The 21,902-nt window shown below is 45.7% G+C and overlaps 1 protein-coding gene across 1 annotated transcript in view; it reads left to right on the top strand.

Moving 5' to 3' along the window:
• Positions 1–21,902, top strand: part of LOC147226530 (roundabout homolog 1-like) — a 49,570-nt gene that overhangs the window by 2,932 nt on the left and 24,736 nt on the right. Inside the window, exon 2 of the mRNA XM_086160239.1 lies at positions 8,135–8,461. Coding sequence (XP_086016365.1) covers positions 8,135–8,461 — 327 coding nt within the window. The remainder of the gene's footprint in view (positions 1–8,134; positions 8,462–21,902) is intronic.

The following is a 21,902-nucleotide window of genomic DNA, read 5'->3' as shown; positions in this document are numbered from 1 at the left end:
CGGCGGCCCGTGGCGCCTGGCCAACATGGCCGTCAGCCCTCAGGAGAAGGGGGGGGGGGGGGACGTAACAGAGAGACATAACAAGTCCCGGGGGGTCAAAGGTCATCACAACTTGGTTCGACGCCGCGTGGAAACAACAACACGTCCTCAGAGCCTCTTCTGGAAACATCTGTGAGAAATCACTTGGATATTCACCAGGGGTGCGAGAACTGCCGGCGAGTGCCGCGGAGCTCCCCGCCGCCGTGACATCATCGACCATGAAAGGGGTCGCCGCGGCGACGCCCTCCCCCTGGAAAATATGTGAAGATGAGATGGATTTTTGTTGAAATTCCCCCTCCAAATTTATGTGGAAAATTCCAGAAAAAAAAAATCCCAGTGAGACCATCTGGAAAACTGCAGCTCTGAAAAAAAAAATACTCCAAAAAAAAAAAAAAAATCACTCAACAATAAAATGTGTGAAAAAAAAGGCTAAATTCACTGAAAAAAAAAGAAAAAACTGAATAAAGAAAATGTCGGATGAAATTCAAGAAGAAATGCTTGGAAGCGTCGGGAGGAATTCTTCCCCCCCCAAAAAAAAACAACCATTTGGACCAGAATGTCTTTTTCCTGGAAAAGAAATGAATCCATAAATGACTGAATGAATGAATGGATGAATGAATGTGGCTGAAATCCCCACAGCCTGCAGGAAATAATCTGGAAAATGAGGAGGCTCTGGATGTTCTCGCCGCTCTGCTGACTCGGGCTCTTCAAGGCAGGAAATTCCCTCGTCGTCGTGGTTTTCCTTCGGGCTGTTTGCCCCCCCAACAATTACCCCCCTCCTTCGTCTTGCTGCTTCTTCAGGGCCTCGGAGGATCTCTGGAGCCTGATGTCTTCCTCTTGCGCGTGAACGGGTGAATGGGATCCAGGACGCTTTATTTAAGTAAAGACTTTCCGCCCCTGGGGATTCACCAAACAGAATTTAAAAAAAATATGTTAATCCCTGTTAATCAGAAATACCAAATACCACAATTATGTATATATTTTTAAGATTATAATTTATGCTTTTACACTTCGGAGTTGATTTATTTTTGTGTGTGTTTTTAGCTTGTCTTGTCCTTGTACAGGAAAATCGTGATAAAGTTCTTTATCCTCTGTAATGCAATTAGTTAGAAAAATTACTTTTTCATGATATTCTAATATTTTGAGATAGGATTTTTGAGTTTTCTGAAGATGTAAGCCATAATCAGCAATATTAAAATAATAAAAGGCTTGCAATATTTCAGCTGATTTGTAATGAATCCAGAATGTATGACATTTTTGTTTTTGTAATTGCATTACAGAAGATAAAGAACTTTATCACAATTTTCCTGTACAAGGACAAGCAAAGCTAAAAATACACATACAAAATGAATAAAATAAATCAACTCTCAAGTGTAAAAGTATAAATTATAATCTTAAAAAAATATATATATTTGTGATGTTTGGTATTTCTGATGAACAGGGATAACAGGGATTTTTTTTACTTTATCACAATATTCTTATTTTCTGAGACAGTCCTGTATGTCTTGCTGCTGCTGCGAAACTATTTCCCAAGCATGGGATCATTAAAGTGCATCTCATTTCATGAGACTTCTGGAAAATAAATCACAAATTGGATCAATTTAGTAAAATTCATCTGAAATTTTGAGGAATAAATTTGACTAAATCTGGAATGAAAAAAATACTTCCAGAAAGTCAGATTTTTTTTTTTGTCAGAAATTGAATATCAAAAAATAAAATAATGAAATTATTAAAAAAAAAAGATCCAATAGAATTGAAAATAAATAAATAAATAAAACAATATTCCCTTAATCAATCAATCACTTAATTGCTAACTTTAATCCCTCAATCAATAAATGAATCCCGGAGAAAGTTAAAGCAACATCCAGGTCTTAAAAAGTCGATTTTATTCTCCTCCCTTCACCTTCCTAATCGCTTTTCTGTCAATCAGCTCATCAATTAAGCAGCCAAGTGTTTAGGCTGTAATTGAAATTGATTGGAAGCCACCGATCCTGGACCTCCAATGAATGGAAGGAGATGATCAGACCAGTTCTCCTTCGCTAGCCGAGGGCTAACGGCGTGCTGATTGGAAGCCGCTCGTTTTTTTTTTTTTTACCGTGATGTAAACAAAGCACCAGGAGAGATCGCACAATGACGCCAACGGATGCGCCGACCCGGGACAGGAGCCAATCAGATCGCTGTATCGCTGTATCGCGGCCGTACATTTGTACCGTTTTATTTACATTTCTGTTTCTCAGTGAACCGTTTTTTGCGGCGGCAATTAGCCGTCTGAAAAGGGCCGCCGCTAATCTCCCCGGAGCCAGAAATAAAATAAATGAACAGATGAAGCTTCTGCTTCCTCTGCTTTTTCTTTTTCGGAGGTTCCACGTTGCGACCTCCGACGCCAGTCCATCGCGCCGCCGTCACGTAAAGGAATTTTCAAGCTCAGTTTTTCCCCGCCGCGCCGATTTAATTACATGGAATAACATCATAATTACATGTAACGCGCGTTCGGTTAAGATGTGGAACCAACCGGACGGTTCGGGTCGTGATGCGGCTAACCGGGCGGCTAACCTAGACGGGATGGCTATCGATCACCACGTCAGCTATCAATCGCTGCGTCAGCCGCCAATCACCGTGTCAGCTGTCAATCATCCAGACTCTTCCAACGGTTCTCCGAATCCGGGGTGACCGGAGAACGGAGACGGTGAGCGAATGAACGGAAGCCGATGCGAAACATGAATAATTCACAGGAGGTGGCGAGGCGGCGGCGCCTTGAGAATATATAAACCCAATATTATTCTATAGATGAATTATTTACCGGTGGAGGAGGAGGAGCAGGAGGTAAACAAACATAGCTGATGCTAGGAGGAAATGCTAATTTTGTACCCCTCGCCATGATAGGTTCTAATCCGCCAAAGTAATAATGGTGACAGTCGTGGGCGAGGCGCGGAATACAGACACAGAGCCAATCAGAGCCCTCGCTGGTCATGTGACGGGCGGTTCATCCGTCCCCTGTCGACTCCCATAGGAGCATTAGTTTAGTGCTCCTAGAATTGTCCTAGAATTGAAACTAGCTTGTTTTTTAAAATTACCGTTTGTAGTTTGATGTTCACGTCCGTCTCAGACAAAAAGGGATGCTAATGGGCTACGTTGCCACGCTAATTCGACGTTCTCCAGGCTTCACGTCCAGTTCTCCCCCCCATGTCGGACACGCCTCTCGTCCCTGAAGCTCCAGGGCGAAGGGTCGCTTCACATCTGTGCTGCCTCCAGGGCGGCCATGAAGGCTACGAGTAAGTAGGTCATCCAGATCGGATCTGCTTGGACCTGCGCCGCGTTAAAAGCACTGTAATAGCTAAGTAGCGACAACATTGAGCTGGTTGTCTTTTCAAACTGTGGGTTCTTCAGAGATGCTCCACCGATAAGCATAAGCACGTTGGTTGTCAGAAGTAGAACTGGATGTCTCACCAAGTAGAAACGTTGCAAACAGAGGCGAGAACGTTCCATCGAGTCCATCGAGGGAGCGTATGGAGTCCACGCGCAAAGCAGAACCCTTCACATGTGTCCAGCAGATGCTAACGTGAGCACGTCAATGTCACGGGAGTAGAGAGCAACTGCGGTTATGAGCGCAAGCGCATCTGGTGTCTGACGCTCCGGTGACCCACTTGGCTCAGATGTTCCTCATGTTGTGGCCATGTTCCTGTCGGCCACTAGCCCCCCCAGGCCGGCGCTGCCTGGTACCTCCACAGATGGCAGCCCAGCTTTTGTTCTTCAAAAAATAGTCCAATGGCAGCCACGGAGTCACCCTGGAACAATTTATAGTCTTGGTAATGAATCATAAAGTACTTGTGTCCTCATATGAGGACTTGTAGAGTCCTCAACATCTTGTACTTGACCATGCTAAACTCTTGTGCTAACGGAAGTAAATCTTTAGCTTCTGTATCATCGTAAACCAGTTTTCCCCCTTTGAAGACTTCTTTCTTCTAGAACACTAGCTAGAACTTCTGCCGGGTCCAAACAGCACAGGGACATCGCTGATGTTCCCAAAGCCTCCTGTCTTTGGAGATGACCCTCCTTCAACCCCTCGTATCCTCATGTGAGGACATATGGAATTTGAACACCTTTAGCTTAGCAAGAGCAAACTAACCAATGACCCATTGAAGTGGAGTGTCCTCATACGTGGACGATTCACTTTGGCTTCTGTTTACGTGGCTCCCATATGTATGCTTACCGACTGAAGCACTTGCAGTGTGTAGCATCTGAGGAGGTGTTCACACCCATCATGACTGCTTGTCCTTGTTTGAGGACCCTTCATTTTCAGTCCCGATTAGTTGCCGTTTTGGGATCACAGTTGATTCGAGTGTTAGCTTTAGCCTCTGCTCCCGTAGCAGCCTTTGTGAGACTTCCTGGTGGTTGAAAAGCACCTTTCCGGGAGTAATCTGATACATTGTGGTTGCACACACACACACACACTCACACACACACACACACACACACACACACACACACACACACACACACACACACACTCCTGCCTCCACATATCCCGAGTGCATGACAGTGCTCAACTGGCGGCCATAATTGTAGTTTCCGTAGCCCGTGGAAGAATCCCTGGTATTCATTGGTTGTTTTTTTTCAAACTTTCCACAGATCGATTGAGCGCGCTCCGTGGCGCCTCAGCTGGAAATGAACGGCGCTTATTAATCGCACTTCTGTTTTTTTTTTCCCCTTATGTGATTGGTCGGTCTTTCGGTTGTTCCGGTGGATCCGCACACGGGACTACTCAGCGAGACCATAAGAGAAAAAGATGGGTTAGCTTAGCATGACGAGTGGAAGGGCAACATCAGGACATCTGCTTTACTGACGAACTGTGTGGTCGACTATGTCTCTTGGGGTCAATGGACAATCAGAGCACCGGTTAGCTTAGCATGATACCACCGCGGAAGTCCAAGTTGTGTCTCTAATAGTTACCCCTTCATAAAACTCTGGATGATTTCTACCCCTTTCCATCTTCCTTTAATTTCTTGCCGTTGCATGGCCCTGTTAGCTTAGCACGTTAGCGTCCCACTGGGGGCACATGGAGCTTACCCTGTGGTTCCATCACAAATTACTGCCACCCTGTCCAATGTAGGTTCGCCTCCTGGTTTCTCTCACAGTCCATAAACATTCGGCAGGTTCCTTTCAACCTGAATGAGCGGGCGAACGGTGGGACGATTGACAGTTAGCTGGTCCAGTTTAAGCTCCGCCCCTCCCCGTCCCTGGCCCCGCCCCCTCCTCCCAAAGGTGCTCATTTTAAAAATAATTTCCCGAAACCTTTTCATCTCCCGAATCACAAACATTTATTGATCCATCAGCCGATCGGTTTTCGGCTGTGGATGTGAGTTGTTCAAGAAATAATAGAAAGAAGTCAAATATTTATATTTATATCCATTTTTCATGAGCTCCCCCTCCATCTCCCCGGAGAACCTTCTCCCTCCTCTTCCTCCCGGCTCGTCTTCGCCTCTCCAGATCTTCACAAGACAACATGGCTGCCGCCTCGGGGGCCGACCGCCGGGAAGCGCAACACATACGCTGGTTGTTTGGCGGCAGGTTCGGGTGCAACACGTGACCTTTTGCCGCTCCTGCGTGTTCTCCATTGTGTCTTTGCACAGCGGTTCGCTGCTGGCCCTTTGCAGATAAAGCCAGTGGGTAATGCCAGGTGTGAGTGTGTGTGTGTGTGTGTGTGTGTGTGTGTGTGTAGAACAATTAAGAACAAGGAAAAGCAGCATGTACACTGTGCACAGGGGCCCTGGGGCTGAGGAGGTGGTGGCGATGGAGGTGGAGGGGGTCGGCACGCCAGGTGAAGCCTTGGCGGCGAAGAAGAAAAACAATTCGGTGTTTTTGTTTATTTTTTTCTGTCTTTTTTTTATTATGTTTTTCAGCTCGGAATTCAGAGAAACAAAGAAAAAAAAAAGGTTTTGTCTTCGGGGCCAAGAGTTAGTGTACTTTGCAGACTATAAGGCGCACTGCATTATAAGGCGCATGATAAAACATACGGTATATAAAGCCAAACAAAACAGTCAGTTCATTCCAACTCATTTATCTTGCTTTGTTGGCCTGTTCATCTACTTGCTTCCTCCACTTCCGTACCATTGATTCATTAATGTTGAATTCTTCGGCAGCTGCTTTATTCTCATCTACTTCGTGATTGACAGCCTTGAATTTGAATTCCTCTTTGTCGTCGCTTGCTGTAGTCCAACAAAAAACCTTTTGACAGATGTTTATATAAGCGCGCCTTATAGTGTGAAAAAAATGGTTAGCCCCAAACCTACAAAATCCTACTTCTGACGGTAATGCTAATACGATGATGGTGATAATAACACTTTTATTAGGCTGGGTTTGCTATTAAACGGTTATAACACGGTTATAACCATTTCCAGTCCGGATTAATGACCTGCCCGGGCTGGAGGGGGAGCAGGTCGTTCTTCTCCCGGGGTTTTCGTCCTGCTGGAACTGGAATATCCACGTTTTTTTCATCATGTCTCCCGTAACCGTGGCAACCCTTTCGTTCAAGCACCCGTCTTCGGGCAGGAAATGGTTTCGCCTTTGAGTTTTCAAAATAAAGCACAGGAGGATCGGACAAGTCTCCCGCCTGCGGGCTCTTACCTGGCGGGCTGGTGGAACCGCACACACACACACACACACACACACACACACACATTAATTCCCATTCATCCTTGCCAGTGTTGTAGGATTGTGACCGTGCTGCTAGGATACCAGTGCCTGTCTGTGTGTGTGTTTGCGTTTGTGTGCACGGTTCTCATTAGGGAAGCTTGTGTTGTGTGTGTGTGTGTGTGTGTGTGTGTGTGTGTGTGTGTCTGTTTGTGAGACTTCCTCACAGTGATGGTGATTGACTGACATCTCTATGGTGTGTCCGGTGTTAAGGGTGACCGTGTGTTTTGTTGTCAACAACGCATCCAATTTTAATGACCACACACACACACACACACACACACACACACACTAACACTCGAGTAGCGGAGATAATTGGCGTATTATGGCTACAACAGCGTTCTTACACCGTAATAACAGCCAGCCAGGTTCAGACTCCTAGAGGAAGGTTGGGAAGGATGAGAAAAAGGAAAGATGGTAGCAGGGTACAAAGGAAGGAAGGAAGGTGGTAAGGGTGCAAGGAGGAAGGATGAGAAGAAGTGGTACAAAGGAAGGAAGGTGTAAAAGGAGGATGGAGGGAAAGACGAGAAGGAGGATGGGCAGTGGTAAGGTATGAAGGAAGGAAGGGAGGGATGAGAAGAAGGACTGACAGTGGTGAGGAAGGAAGGGAGGAAGGAGGGAAGGCTGAGAAGGACGAAAGACAGTCGTAAGGGATGAAAGAAGGAAGGTAGGAGGGAAGGTGGTAAGGGAGGAAGGAGGGAAGGATGAGAAGGAGGGCAGACATCAGAGAGCTACAAAGCAAGGAAGGAAGGTGGTGAGGGAGGAAGGAAGGAGGGATGAGTAGAAGGACAGATGGTAGTTAGGATGGAAGATGGTAAGGGGGGGAAGGAGGGAAGTACGAGAAGGAGGACAGTAGTGAGTTACAAAGGAAGGGAGGTGGTAGGTGGGGAAGGAGGGAAGGCAGTGAGCAGAGATTGAAGGATGCAACTGAGTGTAGAAGGAAGGAAGGATGGTTGGATGGAAGGAAGACACTTGGTAAGAAAGGTCATGAGGAAGGAAGGAACTATGTAAGGATGGAAGATACTTAACGGGAGAGGTCACATGGAAGGAAGGGAGATAGGGAGTACAGATGGAGGGATGGAACGAGTGAGGTCAGAGAGGATGGAAGGAAGGACGACAGCAAGTTCAGACAGATGGACAGAACTGAAGTTGTATTATCAAAAGGAAGCAAGATACTCAACAAGAAGGAAGGAAGGTCATGATGTGGGAAGGTATCAAGGTGAGGGAGCAAGGTGTTAGGAGAGAAGGTGAATAGGAAGGAGGAAGGAGGAGAGGCAGCTGGGTTCCAAGGAAGGAAACTAGGAGTGCCTAGTGATAAGGGTACATAGTGCCAAAGTAAGGAAGGAAGCGGGGAAGGATTAGGTGCGGTAGATGTTTCCTGACCTTGTACCTCCTCCCCTTGCAGGGTCTCGTCTCCGGCAGGAGGACTCCCCGCCCCGTATCGTGGAGCACCCCTCCGACCTTATCGTGTCCAAGGGCGAACCGGCGACGCTCAACTGCAAGGCGGAGGGCCGCCCGGCGCCCACGGTGGAGTGGTACAAGGACGGCGAGCGCGTGGAGACGGACCGCGACAACCCCCGCTCGCACCGCATGCTGCTACCCAGCGGCTCGCTCTTCTTCCTGCGCATCGTCCACGGGAGGCGGAGCAAACCCGACGACGGCAGCTACGTGTGCGTGGCCCGCAACTACCTGGGCCAGGCCATAAGCCACAACGCGTCGCTGGAGGTCGCCAGTAAGTCCCGCCCCCTTGAGGTGTCGCCGTCAGCCGCCACAGAGCTCGCGGAGCTTTCGAGTCACCGTCTACCGATGCATGACCCCGCTCTACTCAAGAGGCTGTTTAGCACCTGATGCTAAGCTAGCAAGATGTCTGCATTGAACTCAGAATCTTTATTGTCTGGAGATCCTCACGATATTAGCTTGAGCCGTCTGGTCTGAGAACCCTTAGAACCGCTACATGATTCTCGTCTCCCGTCCTGGTAGCCTAGGAGCTAAAAGGAAGATTCTAGTGTTCATGGTTCTGTGGAACCTCCAACCTCTGTTTATGTCTGTGCTAATTTCTTTCAACATTTCAAACTAAGTTGTCAGAAATATCAAGCTAATTTTCATACTAATTTCTTCTGATGTCTTTCGGCTAATTTGGCAGGAACATTCAGCGAATTTTCATGCTGATTTCTTCAGATGCTTCCAGCTAATTCATCGTGGATTATTAAGCTAAGCCTGACGCTAATTTCTTTGGGCGTTTCCAGCTAATTTCTCAGGAATATTGAGCGATTTTTCATGCTAATTTCCTCCAAACTTTCCGGCTACTTTTTCGGTATCAAGCTTCCTCTTGTGCTCGTTTCTTTGTCAGTCTCCAACTAACGTATCGGGAATATTAAGCTAACCCGCGGGTAAATTCTTTGCTCGTATCCGATGGGAATCAGTTCGGGGAACTAGCTGTCGATCTTAATCTTAATTAGCCGAGGTGCTGAATCAGATGCTAGCGTTGGCAGGCTCTGGTCTTCCGTGGGAACCAGGACTTTCAGGACTGGACCAGGAAGTCCGACCAGGTTATGTGATCTGTTAGCAGCTGCTGATGGAACTGAGGACGAAGGCCTCGCTAAGAACCTTTGTTGTTAGCTTTAGCCTGCAAGGGCTCTGGTTGACATATAGCAGTGTGTGTGTATGTGTATATGTGTGTGTGTGTGTGTGTGTATCTTCTTGTGAGAAGCAGAGTAGATCTTTTGGAAGGTTCTCCACCACTTCCCGTCTCTTTGTTTGGTTCAAACGTCTCAAACAAAGAAACGATTAAAATTGAATTAATACGTTTTGCCTCGAGGTTGATTTCCCCCTTCCCCCCTTCCGCGGTCTCCCGTGCAGGTATTTCCTGAAGGTGTGCGAATAAACACACACACCACACACACACACACACACACACACACACACACACACACACTGGCCTTGTTATCTCCTTTGCATTACAATGAAAGTGAAGGCCAAAAGCTATCAGGCTAACACTTGATAAGCGCTACTATTCTGCTGAGCCCTCGGGGTGTGTGTGTGTGTGTGTGTGTGTGTGTGTGTGTGTGTGTTAGGCGGGGCAGAGTTTATTATCGGGAGCCCACTGGATGTACCACGGGGTTTAGGGTCAAGCAGGTTCACGGAGGAGGGCTTGGTGGAGGCACCTTGGTGAAGGTCCTCCTCCTCCTCTTCTACCCTGCGGACATGTGTGTGTGTGTGTGTGTGTGTGTGTGTGTGTGTGTGTATGTGATGGGGGGGGGGGGGGGGGGGGGGGTCACAGATAAATCCATTTAGCTTGCAGTGTATCCACATCAATGCCATTTTCAACAAGTGGAATTGAGAAATACAAATGATCCCTTAAATGTCCAGGAAGAGAAAGTTGATGCAGATGGAAGGCTGTTTCCAGAAAGATGGGACGGCAAATAACACGTTTGTGCTTCGAGGAGAAAAAGCGCTATGTCTTTTATAAGGCAAGAGTACAAGCTCCGTTGGAATTTTGACACCTAATGTGCTAAGTAATACTAAAGTTAGCCTTCCAGATAAACAAGCGTCCTTTCTATCGATATAAGATTATATTTTTCTTTATTCACTTGGATAGTTTGATCATCGATTAATGGAGTCATGTGGATTTCTTAATACGATATATTATATAACCTGATACAAATATAAAAGGATTCATGTTGTAACAGAGCAACTAGTAAACATATTTTTTTTACATCGATGCAAATGCATTTATAACATTTTGGATTTGAATGAGGAATAAACTATTTAACATTAAGGAGTAGTTACATTTACTTAACATTACATTTAGTTACATTTATACAGTATTATGCTGATGTGGCTCTCGTCAATCAAAGACTGCTCGGCCAATCACAGCTAACTTTAGGACTGAGAGGGGCGGGGCTTAACACGGCAGGCTCATCTGTCAATCATAGAGATTTGCAGGAGTTCACTTACGGACAATTCGGACTCCTCAAGGATCCTGCTTAAGGCGGAGAACCTGGAGAGAACGCGGAGGTAGAACTCATAGAGAACGTGGATGAAGGAACTAATGAAGAGATTTTAATGGTGAAAACCAAAGCTTCCTCAGCCCACTTTCTGGCCGTTGAGTAGAATGAGTGGTTCTCCTGTTTAGGAGGTCCGGTGTTTAGAAGGTCCGGTGTTTAGAAGGTCTGATGTGTAGAACATAGCGGGTTCTCCGGCGTTCCCGGCGTTCCTGGTGTTTGGAGAGGAACCCGAGGCCATCGGTGGTGAGCCTCTGTTCCAGGAACCGGGGGGCTGCGTTCCCTGAGGAACATAGAGGGGAGGAAGGAGGAGATACCCTGTGGTCTACACACACACACACACACACACACACACACGCGCGCGCACACACCATCCATTATTTATTGTAAGTATGGATCTCCAAGTAGAAACTGTCAGAAATTAAAACCCATATGGAGGAAGAGGAGGAGGAGCAGGGTGATGAAGAGGAGGTTCAGTTAATCAAACCAACGGACATTTTCAGAAACACACACACAAACACACACACACACAAACACACACATACACACATGCATACATAAACACACATAAATCCATGTTCTCCTGCAGGGGTTCTCATCCAACTTCCTCCTAAGATAGATAATAAAAGCAGCAGGTTCATTGAATGAACTACATTGTTGTTTGCTTGCTAGCTAGATGTTAACGAGCCAAACAACTGGTATTTGCATATCTATCTATCTATCTATCTATCTATCTATCTATCTATCTATCTATCTATCTATCTATCTATCTATCTATCCATAGAACTTCCCAGTTATTTTTTCACCCCCTTTTTTTTTTTAGGTTTTTATTTTGAAGGGCCAGAAAGCGGTGCCTGATTGGGCGGCGGCGCCTCAAAGTGTACGAGCGGCGGCGGCGGCGGCGCTAACGAGCGGGAGGCATTAACATGTCGGACGTGCTCGCCGCTCTGTGAAGTGCATCATGGGATATGGGCTCAGGGCTCTGACAGCGGGGGGGGGGGGGGGGGGGGGGGGGGCATCCTCTTTGATGACGAGTTCTCTTCGCCGCCCGTTCCTCTCCGTCAGCCAATGAGGCTCCGGCTCGCTGGCGTTCCCTGGGGAACCCCCGGCGCCTTCTGTCTCCGGGACAACAGTGCTTGATTGACAGGCGAGAGCGTTCCAGCCGTGAAACCAGGAGAACGTTCTGTAAACATTCATTCTATCATTCAGGCAGGTTGATGGGGGCGGGGCTGCAGCCTTTCTCATGTGTGATTGGACAAGAGGCGGGGTTCAACGTGGAACAATCTATCTAATGCTAACTAGCTAACAACTGATATTTGCATATCTATCTGTATATCTATGTAGTTTGTTAGCTAGCTAGCTCACTAACTAGCTAACAGCTTGTGTTTGCATATCTATCAATCTATCGATCCATCTTTCCATCTTTATATAAAATTTGTTTGATAGCTAGCTCGGTAGCTAGCTAACTGGTATCATCTATCTATCTATCTATCTATCTATCTATCTATCTATCTATCTATCTATCTATCTATCTATCTATCTATCTATGTGATTTGCTTGCTAGCTAGCGTGCTAACAAGCTAACAACTGGTATTTGCAAATCTGTCTTTCTATGTAATTTGATTGCTAGCCAGCTCACTAACAAGCTAACAACTGGTATTTGCATATCTATCTATGTAGCTTAGCTAAGTAGCTTGCTAAGTAGCTAGCAGCGGGTATTTGCATATGTATCCCTCTATCTAGTTTGCTTGCTAGTTAGATGGCTAGCCTTTGCATATCTATCTATCTAGGTATCTTTGTCTTTATTCGACAAAACGCAGGATTCACCCCGAACCAATCACAGGTCCCCATATTGGGACGTACCACCATTCACCCTCTCATTCATTTATTATTATCACGTTATTACTGATATCAGCACAGATATACAGCCATGGGTGTCCGACCCCCCGCGTCGTTTGCTGTTGGTTCGATCCATTATGGCGTCGAGCAGCTGGTCGGTGTTTACAGTCTGGAGTCTAAACAACTGGAGCCGCCTTCGTGTTCTTGGCCCGCCGTTTCCTGAGGGTTGTGTGTGTGCCTGTGTGTGTGTATGTGTACAAGTGTGTGTCAGGATGTTGTGAAAGGTCGTTTGGCCAGCAGCTCATCCAATCAGGAGGCGGCAAGCGGGGGCCACTGACCAAGACCATATGGCAGCTGGCTGTGTGGTAATGCTATCAAAATGGGATGCAGCTCCTTCAGTGTGTGTGTGTGTGTGTGTGTGTGTGTGTGTGTGTGTGTGTGTGTGTGTGTGTGTATGTGTGTGTGTGTACGTGCACATAGAAGGTCTAGTCCAGTGGTGTGTTTGGATATGACCCAGTTTGACCTTTGACTACGGGTCAAGGGTCGCCGATGCTGTCACTCTTAATCTGATGCTGAGCTTACCTGATGCTAAGCTAACAAGATGTCTGCTCTCACCGTTTGCATCGATTAGCCCCACCATTAGCTCAAGCTGTCTGGTCTGAGAACCTTCAGAACGTCCACAAGACATTAGATTCATTTCTTCTTGCGCCTTACGAGTAGCCCAGAGGCTCCGACCAGATGTTAGCATAGGTGTTGGTTCACCTCTGGAACCTGGAGATCCAAGCACTGTTTACGTCGCGTGACGGCTCTTCTTGCCAATTTCTTTGGACATTTCCGACTAATTTGTCGGGAATATCAAACTAGATTTTCAAGCTCATTTCTCCGGATGTATTCAGACTAATTCATGGGGAATATTAAGTTAAATTTTTGCTAATTTCGTTGGACATTTCCCACTGATTTTTTTCGGGAACCCTTGAGCTTCGGGAAGGATGCCGTCCCGAAGAAGGTCAAAGGTCAGGAATAAGTACGGGCGCCGTGGAAACGCTCTCGCATAAACAACGTGACCCCGAACTGACTCGCGCTGGAGCTGTTACCATGGAGACAGCAGGTGACCGTGGGATAAGAAACATCTGGACCACCTTGGAGCTTCTCCACGTGACGGCCAAACCAATCAGGAGAGGGGAAAACCGTAGACATCTGATTGGCCGACGGGTTCTGGCGTGACCTCGCCGTCACACGTCCGCGACCCATGAAGGAGAAGATCCAACCTGAACAGCCTGAAGGACATTCCAGGTGTGCATCCTGGTTTGTGTTCTCTACCCATCCATGGAGAACCAGCCCATCTCCTTGCCTCATTTAGAAGAAGCCTCGCTGTTGAGGAGCCTTCTTGTTCTCCAGAGCTCCAAAGACGGGATCTCCAAACACAGAACCCACATCTGGAGCTTCGCAAACGCCCCTTTTTCACATTCGGGTATGAAGGCCTTGTTCCCCGAGTCCATCTTGCTCCACGAGGTCTCAGACATCGTGGGGCATGTGGTCCATCAAGGAGAACCTCTAAAGGAACCCTCTCCAGTTCACCTGCCCCCAAATAGAGAGCAGATGCGCTCTCGGTTCTCCTGAACGTCTGAGGAGAACAGAGGCTCACGTTCCCCTACCGAGACGTGAATAATTTAAGGACTTGAAAGACCGGAGAACACGGAGAGGAACCTCAGAGTCTGAGAGGTTTGCAGGAGGAGGAGGAGGAGGAGGATGGGTTCCTCAGCCGCAAAAAGAGCAGGTTCTCGTCTGCCGTGATTTATTGCGGAGTCAGGAACAAAGCAGGGCGTGGAGCTCTTCCTCACCAGAACCTGGATAATGAGCTGAACCTTCTGAGGCGGCGCCGCCGTCCCCGGGCGAGACTGGCTGTCAGGGCTGCTCCTCCTCCACCATCTCCTCCTCCACCATCATCCTCTCCTGCTCCTGTGTTTCCCCTCCTCCATCTTCAACCCCCTCCTCCTCTCCATCCTCCATCACCTCCTCCTGCTTCTCTACCTCCTCTTCTTCTCCACCACCTCCTCCGTCACCGGCCTTCTCACCTCCTCCATCTGCACCTCCTCCTCTATCATCTTCTCCTGCTTCTCCTCCTCACACACACACATGAGTACACATCTGTGTGTGTGTTTGTGTGTCATTATTTTTTGTCATTCACATGGCAGTCAGTGAAAAAAAAATTAGATGGTTAATTTAATTGATATTTGATAATAATTTAATTGATTTCATTGAAGATGAAAGAGGAAAATCAGCGGATAATTCTAAACCTCTACAAAAATGATAAAAAAAATGAAAGAAAAAAAAAATCAAGAAAAATTGAGAAATTAAATCTGTTATATTGCTCATAAATAAATAACTTAAAAATGTTATTGTTTTTCAAATTTATTTATTTTAAATCTGGAAAAACTATCTACATTTTGACATTTGATGATGTTACATTAGAAGGACATGCCAACTAAATCAGAAGTTCCAGTTAAATAACAGAAATTTCAGCTAAATATCAGAAATTCCACCTAAAATCTGAAATTCCAGCTAAATCTCAGAAATTTCAGCAAAATATCAGAAATTTCAGCAAAATATTAGAAATTCCACCTTAAACATGAAATTCCAGCTAAATATCAGAAGTTCCAGCTAAATATCACAAATTCCACCTTAAATCAGAAATCCTATTTATCAGAAACACCATCTTAAATCAGAAATGACTGCTAAAAATGAGAAATTCCTGCTAAATACCAGAAATTCCAGATGAATATCAGAATTTCCACCTTAAATCTGAAGTTCCAGCTTAATACTCGAACTTCCACCTTAAAATCAGAAATTCCATTTCATCATTAGAAATTCCCCCTGAAGTCAGCAGTTGCTGTTACACATCATAAATCCGCGGCGGCCTCTAAAGGGACGCCGAATAAGCTCCGCCCCCTCCCAACTCCTCCCACACCCCCATTGGCTAATTGCTGTTTTAATTTGCCGTCTTAAAAGGCGCCGCCCGCGGATCCCTCGGCGACCGTTCCAGCCGAGCGAAACGTCCAGGCGCCGCCAATCATCCGGGAGCGCTCTGATTGGCTGCCATGAATTTCCACTTCAAGGCGAAGCTCCGAACCCCCTTCGTCTTTTCATCTCATCCCCCCGTCATGTTGACACTGCAGAATCCAAACAGAGCGTTTCTCTTTTTCTTCTTCGTGCATGAAATCAATTATCCGTTCCAACGTGGAGGAGTTCTCCAGGTTCTCTGGAGATGGAGATGAACACCGGCTTACCCTCCTTCTCCTCCTCCCAGAAGGAGAGACACCATCTCTTCATGCATGTATTCCACGCCACGCCTGTCGAGCGCATGTACGTGCACGTTTTTTTTTTATCTCGCAGGAAATGCCTTTTTTTTTTTTTTTTTTTTTTTTTAAACCCTTTCCCTCCCGGACGCCGACTTCCTGTCCGTCCTGGAAATCAACGACAAACGAGCCGTGTTTCAGCCGCCGTGATTGACAGGTGGGGTTTTCCAAGCCCCGCCCACCGGCTCAGGTCATGTGACCCCCCCCCCCCCCCCAAAAAAAAATATATATATATAAAGGTCACCGTGTCGTCAAGGGTGACGGAAAACACACCCCGTCCCACGCATGGACACACACCGGTGTGAAAGCAACTGCTGATTAGTAGAGGTGTGATTGACAACGTGAACACACACACACACACACACACACACACACACACACACACACATACACACACATGTTGACAGGATGGGAGATGTTTCTGCGCTAATAGCCGTCACACACCTGGATGTCCTGTCAGCGTCATGTTGAAGTTTTTCGACAGACGAGTGTGTCGCCGGGTTTGCTGTCACTCCAACATTGTGTGTGTGTGTGTGTGTGTGTGTGTGTGTGTGTGTGTGAAAATCAGAGAAAAAAGCTGAAGAGGAGAGAATTTAAGAACCAAAAACAGCTTTTCTTCCTCTCTCTCTCCATCTCTCTCTTTGTTTTTTTTTTCTTTTTTTGGGGGTTTTTCACCCAAATTCAAATCATTTCACACACAAAAATGTGGGAAAAGGCTTTGAATCCTGCAGAGGGAAAAGGAAAAAGATCAAAGTGAAGGAGAAAAACAGGATCAAATGGATCAGGAGAGATCAAAGAGTCCAGGAGAACATCTACCACACCTTGCAGGAGAGGGTTGGGGTGACCTCCTCCTCCTCCTGCCCCCCCGCCCCATGGCTGTTTGGTTAAACCTGGGTTTGGGTGTGTATCCCTGCGTTGCTCTGCTGCCATTGATTAGCTCACACCCAAGGTCTGTGTGTGTGTGTGTGTGTGAGTGTGTGTGTGTGAGGAGCTCCCCTGCATGCTGAGAAGGCAGATATCTCTGGTGGTTGTGTGCTGGAGTGGATACTGCTGCAGGGCTGTAGGGGGTGGATGGGGAATGTGTGTGTGTGTGTGTGTGTGTGTGTGTGTGTGTGTGTTTGTGTGTGTGAGTGTGTGTGTGTGTGTGTACATGATAGCTTCGCTCATTTTCCCTCACAGCTTTGTTCGCTAAACATCCTAGCAACCAGTGTGTTACCTGCTGCCAAGAGGATAATCTTAGTTTGCTCATGCTAACACTCTCAGTGGCGCACATTCACCTGTTCACTCACACACACACACACACACACACACACACACACACACACACACACACATACACTCATTCACCGATTCACTCATTCAGTTTGCTACCAGTGCAACTTCTACCACTACAGCTACGGCTAATGCTACTACTAGTTGCTACTACTACTATGTTATTGCCATACTGTTAATATGATCATTATCTATTGTTATTATTATTGGTAATAATAATAATAATAATGTAATATATTACTACTATTATCATATTATTGCCATGCTGTTATCATCATCAGCATTATATTATTATTTATATCATTATATAGTATTATTAATGTTTCTATTACCATATTATTACCACACTGTTATTATTATTGTTATTATTGTTATTATTACTGTTACTACTACCATGTATTACCATACTGTTATTATTATTATTATTATTTTTATTATAGTTTTATTATAGTTATAGTTATAGTGCATCTAGAATCTCTCTTGAACTTGACGCTGTTGTGATTTTCTTATTTTCTTTTCATTTTTTTCCCTCAAAAGCTTCTTCCTGCTCATTAAAAACACACACCTCAAATTAGTGCTCTGTGCCTGCATGTGTGTGTGTGTTCGTGTGTGTGTGTGTGTGTGTGTGCGTGTGTGTGCGTGTGCGTCTCCAGTCTCCACCAGAAATGGTGTGTTTGTTGGCTGATCCGCCGTCAATGATTTAAAGTATAAATGAATATATAGAAATACCCGTGTGTGTTTGCAGCTTCGCCGCCTGATCTCAATTCCTAAACCTTCACCCCTCCCTTCCTCCCCGCCAATCTCAGCCGTGCACTCATGCACGCCGCCGGGGGCGATGTCGAGGCGGCGGGCCGCTCGTAGGCGCGTCTGCTGCTCTAATTAAATCCAGCTCGCCGCTTCCGGCGACACGCCGCCGCCTTGACAGGTAACAGGATGAAACCCAGGCAGGGGTGGAAGTGGGGGGGAGGTTAGCTGGGAGTGTCAGAGGGACGTGATGGAAAGAAAAGTAACAGGAAGCAAGAAAAATATCATCCTAATGAATGTGCTTCTAAGGAGTGTTATTATAATGTAATAATATGCCTTATTACACTGCTATTACCATGTAATAGCAGTGTAATAAGCACAAAGGCCCACTTGAGCACCATTATTAGATATGAGAACCTGAGTTTATATTCATGTGCTCTTATAGTTAGTTAATATTACATTTTGTTTCAGTTGTGGGGAAACCATGTGGAGCTTCTCATTTATGGGTTTTAACATGATTGTTTTTCAGTTTAGCAATTAGCGCGAAAATGTGTGCATGAAGCCTCTTAAGCGTCTTCTTGTCCGTCGGCGTCCATCCCAGAATATGACGCATCAGAACGCCAGCTGCCGTGCGACTTCTTCTCTGGAATTTCCGCGGCGTGCCGGATGGATCCGTGGCCAAAAAGCGCGACCTCTGACCCTTATTGCTCTCTTCGGTATTCCCCTTCTCCGCATGCTAACATCATTAGCGCATCTGGGTGGGAGTGTGGGTGGGTCACATGACTGCGTCCGCAGCACGCCGTATTAGTCCGCCGCCATGCTCAGCCGGAGGAACGCGCCGGCGTGTCGGCGCCGAGTTAACTGGATAGAGATTTATGGGAGGGTTTGATTTTGGTGGTGTGTGTGTGTGTGTGTGTGTGTGTGTGTGGGGGGGGGGGGGTCATGTGTTCCGGTCTCTGAACAGCAGATAAATAAAGAACTGGAAAGCAGGTTCATCTGTCACTGCCAGGGCTCACCTGTGGAGCGTGTGTGTGTGTGTGTGTGTGTGTGTGTGTGTGTGTGTGTGTGTGTGAGCGATGCAGTGTCCTGATGTAGGTCACCTCTCACAGCACATCTAATGTCGTTCTATCGAGCAGAAAGATGTGATCTATAGAAATAGTTCTATCTGGTGAGAGAATGAATGAGTGTGTGGATGATTGAATGAGTGAGAGTGAAAGAGTGAAAGGTTGAGTGAGTGAAAGGAGTGAGAGAGTGAATGAGTGAGTGAATGAACAGATGAGTGAATGAGTCTGTGTGAAAAAATGGTTGGGTGAGTGAATGCATGAGTTAATGGATGAATAAATAAATGAGCGAGTGAAGAAATGACTGAATGAATGAATGAACTAATGAGTGAATGAGTGTGTGGATGAATGAGTGAGAGTGAATGGTTGGGTGGGAGTTTTAATGTTAGTGAATGAATGAATGAGTGAGTGAGTGAGCTAATGAATGAGGAAGAGGGGTGAATGAGTGAATGAATGAATGAGCAAATGATGAATGAATCAATGAATGAATGATCCAATGAATGAGTGAGTGAATGAATGGATGAAAGAATGAGCAATGAATGAGTGAATGAATGAGTGAGTGGGTGAATAAATCAATGAATGAGTTAATGAATGAATTAGTGAGTGAGCAAGTGAATGAATGAATGAGTGAATGAAAGAATAAGTGAATAAATCAATGAATGAGTGTATGAATGAATGAGCCCATGAATGAGTGAATGAATGAATGAATGAGTGAGTAAATGAGCCAATGAATGAGTGAGTGAATGAATGAATGAATGAGCCAATGAATGAATGAATGAATGAGTGAATGAATGAATGAATGAATGGATGAGTGAAAGAGTGTATGAATGAACGAGCCAATGAATGAGTTGATAGATAAATAAATGAATGAATGAATGAATGAATAAGTGAGTGGGTGAGTGAATGAATAAGTGAATGAATCGATGAATGAGTGTATGAATAAATGAGCCAATGAATGAGTGAATGAATGAGGTAATAAATCAATGAATGAGTTAATGAATGAATGAATGAGTGAATGATTGAATGAATGAATGAATGAATGAATCAATCAATGAGTGTATAAATGAATGAGCCAATGAATGAGTTAATAAATCAATGAATGAATGAGTGAATGAATGAATGAATGAATGAATCAATCAATCAATCAATCAATGAGTGTATGAATGAATGAGCCAATGACTGAGTTAATGAATGAATGAATGAATGAATGGTACCCATGGATTCCCTCACACCAGGATGTGGTATCATGTTGTCCTCTACATTTTCTACTGAAACTTGAACTCAACCTCCAACATCTTATTTGTAATCTGTAATCTGTAATCCCGTCTGGTGAAGTATCTGAGGAGGAGAGGAGAATCCATCCATCCATGGAAACCTTCACAAAATTAGGGACAACTACATAGGAAAAAAAAAAGAATACATTAATTTATTACTAATGAGTCAATTAATAATAAAAATCTTATTTCAAGTGAAAAAGGTCTCCTGTTCAAAGTAAACAGAACCTATCAAAACGAAAGTCATTTGAAAAATAAACCGGACGAAAATAACAAAAATTTTCAACATTTCAGTGAATTCAAGAAAAAAATAGTGAACAAATAAAAAAAAAAAAAAGAGAATAAAATATCGTATTATAAATATTATTTGCTGCGGGTTGGACCTTTGTCAGCTCCGTCCACACGGTTCTTCTGCTCCCAGCCTCCTCCTCCTCCTCCTCCCCTTTTTTCCAGCTGCTCAGAGACGTGGAGGCCGACGTGAAGCCGCAGCCTGCGGTTTCCTCCGGCATTCTGCTGACAAGGAATCCATGATGGAGGAGGAGGAGGAGGAGGGGGCAAGATGGAGGTTTTTGGAGGACGTCGAAAAAAAAAAAAGACGATCCTCCGAGTGCGAGGAGGATCCGCTCCGGGTTTGCGTTCAATGGTGGGGGGGGTCTGGGAGAAGATGGAGGGATTCGGAGGAAGATCAAGGGAGTCGGGATGGAAAGGGAAGGGGGAGGACCTCCAGTGTCTGGTTACAGGGGGATATGAGTTTGTTCCACAGGGGAGAAGATCTCAGGCCCGCTGGGAGGGGAGCTTCACACACCAGGCAAATCTAAGAAAATAAAAACCTGGAGATCCAAACCGGAGAACCTGGAGAATTGAGCTAGAAAACATGGGAGAACCAAAGTAGAGAACTCGGAAAACATGGAGAATCAACTTGGAGAACCTGGAGAACTGAACTGACCAGCCTGGGAGAAAGTGGAGATCATGAAGAACTGACCTGGAGAAACGACCGAGTAAACCTGGAGAACCGAAGTAGAGAACTTGGAAAAGATGGAGAACCAACCTGGAGAAGCAGGAGAACCCAACTGAGGAACCTGGGAAAAAGTGGAGAACCGACCTGGAGATCCAAACCGGAGAACTTGGAGAATTGAGCTAGAAAACATGGAGAACCCGAGTAGAGAACTTGGAAAACATGGAGAATCAACCTGAAGAACCTCCTTCACACAATTTTACATTTTACAATTTTACACAGTACATTTTTCCCGAATTTGGCCGAATTTCAGAATTTTTTTTCATAAAAAGGTTTAAAAAAAAAATGTCTCCAAATTTCAGAGAAAATATTTGAATTTAAAATCCTTAGACTACCTATCCCACCCTCGAAGGTCTCCTCCTCTTCTTCTTCTTCTCGCCAGAATCAATCGGGAGGATTCGTCGTTTTTTTTTTTTGTCGTCATGGCAACAGAGTGTCTCATGGTGTGGGGGGGCGGGGCTTGGGTGTGTGTCGGGAGGGGTTGACGGACAGGTGGTTTGCAGCCAATTAAAAAGTCCGGAGGGCCTAAAGCGCGCCCTCCTCCGCCTTCATCCCCCCATCTTTCTCCCTCCACCCCTCTTTCCTCCCCTTCATCCCCCTTTCCGCTC

This window comes from Fistularia commersonii, chromosome 15, assembly GCF_037954325.1.
Source record: "Fistularia commersonii isolate RoL2024-O1a breed Wild chromosome 15, RoL_Fcom_v1.0, whole genome shotgun sequence".
Taxonomy (NCBI): Eukaryota; Metazoa; Chordata; class Actinopteri; order Syngnathiformes; family Fistulariidae; genus Fistularia; species Fistularia commersonii.
Note: the sequence above shows the minus strand (reverse complement) of the source record. Positions and strands in the feature narration are given on the sequence as shown.